Here is a 4,296-nt window from a genome sequence, read left to right on the forward strand (position 1 = left end):
ACACACACACGCATTTTTTTACATGTATAAAATAATTATAAATATATCAACACAGATAAACAAATAAAATACCACAACTTGTTATATTTTAGACATTTTGTTTTATTTTACTGCAATAAAAGAAGGTAACTGTAATGCAAATATTTAATTCTTTGTAGCAGGTGTTTTATTTTTTATTTTTTTATTTTTTATATTTATTTCAAATTTACATTATGATTTAATTAATTATTAGTTTTCACAAACTGAGGAAACCCTGCTCTAAATGTCTGTCTTTGTAAATTACAAGAAAGAATATATATTTCTCATAAAACAATTTCACACTGCTTTAAAGTTGCCAAAGTCAACATGAAATCAAAATCCACCACATTTATTTTTTAATTTTTAATTCATCAGTGAATATGATTCTAGATCAGCCATTCCCTTATTGTCAGTTTTTCTACAATACTTACTTGAAGTCCTTCTGAGATTTTAAGTCAATATTTCAATATTTGAACAACACATGTGCATGTCCTCGGTTCTCTGATTTCAGTTTATGGTTAATAACATGCCACATGTGTGGTGCTGTAGAAAAGGTATAACATATTAAATAGCAGGTAAACAAATTATTTTTTTAAATAAGTCTTATATTTTGACCGTTTCTATTTAAAAAAATATATATTTTCATTTGACATTTTTATGAACTAATGAATTATCTTTCACAAACTCGCTGGAAAGGAAACGCTGCTCTGAATGTCTGTCTCTGTAAATCATGCATCAAAATGTAAAACTTTCTCCATCAAGCTTTTCATCCATTCTCATTCAGAACGGCCACTTTTCGCTCTACAATCCGATTCTGAAGCACGACATCAGCTAGTTAAGGAAAAAGCGGTTCTGGTTTGAGTCTCACCATCCATGCTGTCACAAAATCCCCCATCCATGTTCCTACAGCAGCCATCTTCATGAAGCTCTCGTTCCTGATGCCCATGTACTCCGTCACCGTGTGAGGCCTGTAGAGACACAGAGACGCTTTGTCAGCGAGCCAGAGACGTGTACCGCTGGAACACCATGCTTTTCTTAACATCTCTCAACATTTCCCACGAAAAAAAATGGGTTTTTGGACATGCACCATTAAAGTACCATGTTTTTTGAACATATCACATGGTATTACCGTTTGTCTTACCATGTTTTTTTTTTATTTATTTTTTTACCTTGTTTTTTGGACATGCACCATTAAATTACCGTGTTTTTTGGACATATCACATGGTATTACCATGTTTGTCTTACCATGTTTTTTTTTTCTTTTACATTTTTTTACCTTGTTTTTTAACATGTACCATGGTATTACCATGTTTTTAGACATGTCCCATGAACTTTTACCATGGTAATACCATGATTGTTGAATATTTCTCATGTTTATACAATGTTTTTGGACATGCACCATTAAATTATCAGTTAAATTACCATGTTTTTTGGACATATCACATGGTATTACCATGTTTGTCTTACCATGTTTTTTTTTTGTTTTACATTTTTTTACCATGTTAGACATGTCCCATGAACTTTTACCATGGTAATACCATGATTGTTGAATATTTCTCATGTTTATACAATGTTTTTGGACATGCACCATTAAATTATCATGTTTTTTGGATATATCACATGGTATTACCATCTTTATCTTATATTAGCCCATTGTAATACCAAAATTCCTTTTTTACCATGTTTTTTGGACATGGACCATTAAAATACCATTTTTTTTAACATGTACCATGGTATTACCATGTTTTTAGACATGTTCCATGGTAATACTATGTTTTTTTTTACTTTTACCATGGTAATACCTTGTTTTTGAACATTACACATGTTAATACCACATTTTAGACATGTACCATTGAATTACTGTTTTTTGGAGATGTATCCTAAAATACCACATTGTTTGAACATGTACCACGGTATTACCATGTTTGTGGACATGTCCCATAGTAATATGTTTTTTTTCCCCTAACATTTACCATGCCATGTTTTGGGCATGCACCATTGAAAAAACATGTTTTTACACATGTATCATGGTATTACCATGTTTTTGGACATTTCCCGTGGTAATATCAAGTTTTTTGAACAATTACAATGGTAATACCATGTTTTTTGGACATGTATCTTTGAAATACCAAAAAACAAACAAACATCCTAAAATACCACATTGTTTGAACATGTATCACGGTATTACCATGTTTGTGGACATGTCCCATAGTAATATGTTTTTTTCCCCTAACATTTACCATGCCATGTTTTGGGCATGCACCATTGAAAAAACATGTTTTTACACATGTATCATGGTATTACCATGTTTTTGGACATTTCCCGTGGTAATATCAAGTTTTTTGAACAATTACAATGGTAATACCATGTTTTTTGGACATGTATCTTTGAAATACCAAAAAACAAACAAACAAAACATGGTATTACAATGGGCAAATATAAGATAAACATGGTAATACCATGCGATATGTCCAAAAAACATGATAGTTTAATGGTACATGTTCAAAAACATTGTATAAACATGGGAAATATTCAACAATCATGGTATTACCATGGTAAAAGTTAAAAAAACATAGTATTACCATGGGACATGTTAAAAAAACATTGAATTGCTGTTAATAGTGTTCATCGTCTGTTTGATTACGTCTTTAATTGATTTTTCCGTACATTTCTGCCATATGTACATTAACTGACAGTCACCACTGATAAGCTACCACTAAATATTGTAGAAACTTAATTTGCTGTAAAGCTGCTTTGCAACGATTTGTATCGTGAAAAGTGCTGTACAAATAAACTTGAAAAAAAAAAACATGGTATTTTAATGTTTTTTTTTGAACCATAGAATTACCATATTTGTCAACATGTCCCATGGCAATATCATAATTTTGAACAATTACCATAGTAATACCATGTTTTTGAACATTTTCCATGTTAATACCATGTTTTTGTACTTGTACCATTGATTTATCGTGTATTTCTGAACATTTACCATGGCAATATCATGTTTTTATCGTGAAAAGTGCTGTACAAATAAACTTGAAAAAAAAAACATGGTATTTTAATGGGTTTTTTTGAACCATAGAATTACCATATTTGTAAACATGTCCCATGGCAATATCATAATTTTGAACAATTACCATAGTAATACCATGTTTTTGAACATTTTCCATGTTAATACCATGTTTTTGTACTTGTACCATTGATTTATCGTGTATTTCTGAACATTTACCATGGCAATATCATGTTTTTTGAAAATTTACCACAGTAATACCAAGTGTTTTGAACATTTCCCATGTTAATACCATGTTTATTGGACAGTTACCATGTTAAGAGACAGATGTTTTCTGTCACAGCTGATCGTTTCTTCAGCTCGATCTTCTCCAGAAGCTTTTATTTGACCTGCCATCTGTTTCAGTCGCGCTACAGGACAGGCTAACATCATCAGCAACACTTCAGAGGAGCGACTGGCTTCCAGAAAATGATTCAACGCAAGTAAAAGCGTGCCTCAGTAGTGACAGCGAGCGAATGGAATCTCCTTTACGCAGCTTTTATGCCGTCAGAAGTGTTTACAGGCCTTGAACAGGTACAAACTCGTTAATCTGCTTACACACGTCACTTTGTGGATTACAGACGGCAGGAAATGCAGAACAAGGCCAAGTTGACTGCACACAAATGTCAGAACGAGTGCATTGTCAACCCCCGGACTCTTTGGCCTTGTGTTACGGATAACAACAGCATTATCCTGTAAATGAGCTTTCATCCTCATTAGTACGTCCAATCTGTAAAGCAAACAAGTGCTTGACCTGCGTGACCCGCACGAGACTGAATCTGTATTCCATCCGTTATGGCCTGTTGTTAGAGCGCATGTCCGGAGCGCACCTTATCAGCTTCTCCTGTGCACCGATAAAACCACTTTGATTAGAAGGAAGATTTATTGGCGTATTAAGTCAGTTTCAAACAGCCTGCGGTCATGAGCGCGGCCAGCCGCCGGAGCCGTTCACCAAGGGCACTGAGCCGATCGATAATACGGGAGCCATCTGATACAGTCCAGCGCCTCAGACGCTCACGGCTGTGTTAGTATGGAGCACAGCCACTGGTGTAGGTTGGTGCTGTCTTACAGTATTACAGGCAGAGCCAAAGTGAGCACACACACACACACACACACACACACACACACACACTCACACATACTCTCACTCACTCACTCACACACACACACACACACACACATACATACTCTCACACACACAAACACACACACACACTCACTCACTCACA

At 34.6% G+C, this 4,296-nt stretch overlaps 1 protein-coding gene across 1 annotated transcript in view; it reads right to left on the reverse strand.

Moving 5' to 3' along the window:
* Window positions 1-4,296, reverse strand: part of LOC107661285 (transmembrane protein 117-like) — a 64,689-nt gene that overhangs the window by 11,754 nt on the left and 48,639 nt on the right. Inside the window, exon 5 of the mRNA XM_016450782.1 lies at window positions 887-986. Within this exon, the coding sequence (XP_016306268.1) occupies window positions 887-986 (100 nt within the window). The remainder of the gene's footprint in view (window positions 1-886; window positions 987-4,296) is intronic.

The sequence above is a fragment of the Sinocyclocheilus anshuiensis genome, unplaced genomic scaffold, assembly GCF_001515605.1.
Source record: "Sinocyclocheilus anshuiensis isolate Anshui unplaced genomic scaffold, SAMN03320099.WGS_v1.1 scaffold499, whole genome shotgun sequence".
In the NCBI taxonomy this organism is placed as follows: domain Eukaryota; kingdom Metazoa; phylum Chordata; class Actinopteri; order Cypriniformes; family Cyprinidae; genus Sinocyclocheilus; species Sinocyclocheilus anshuiensis.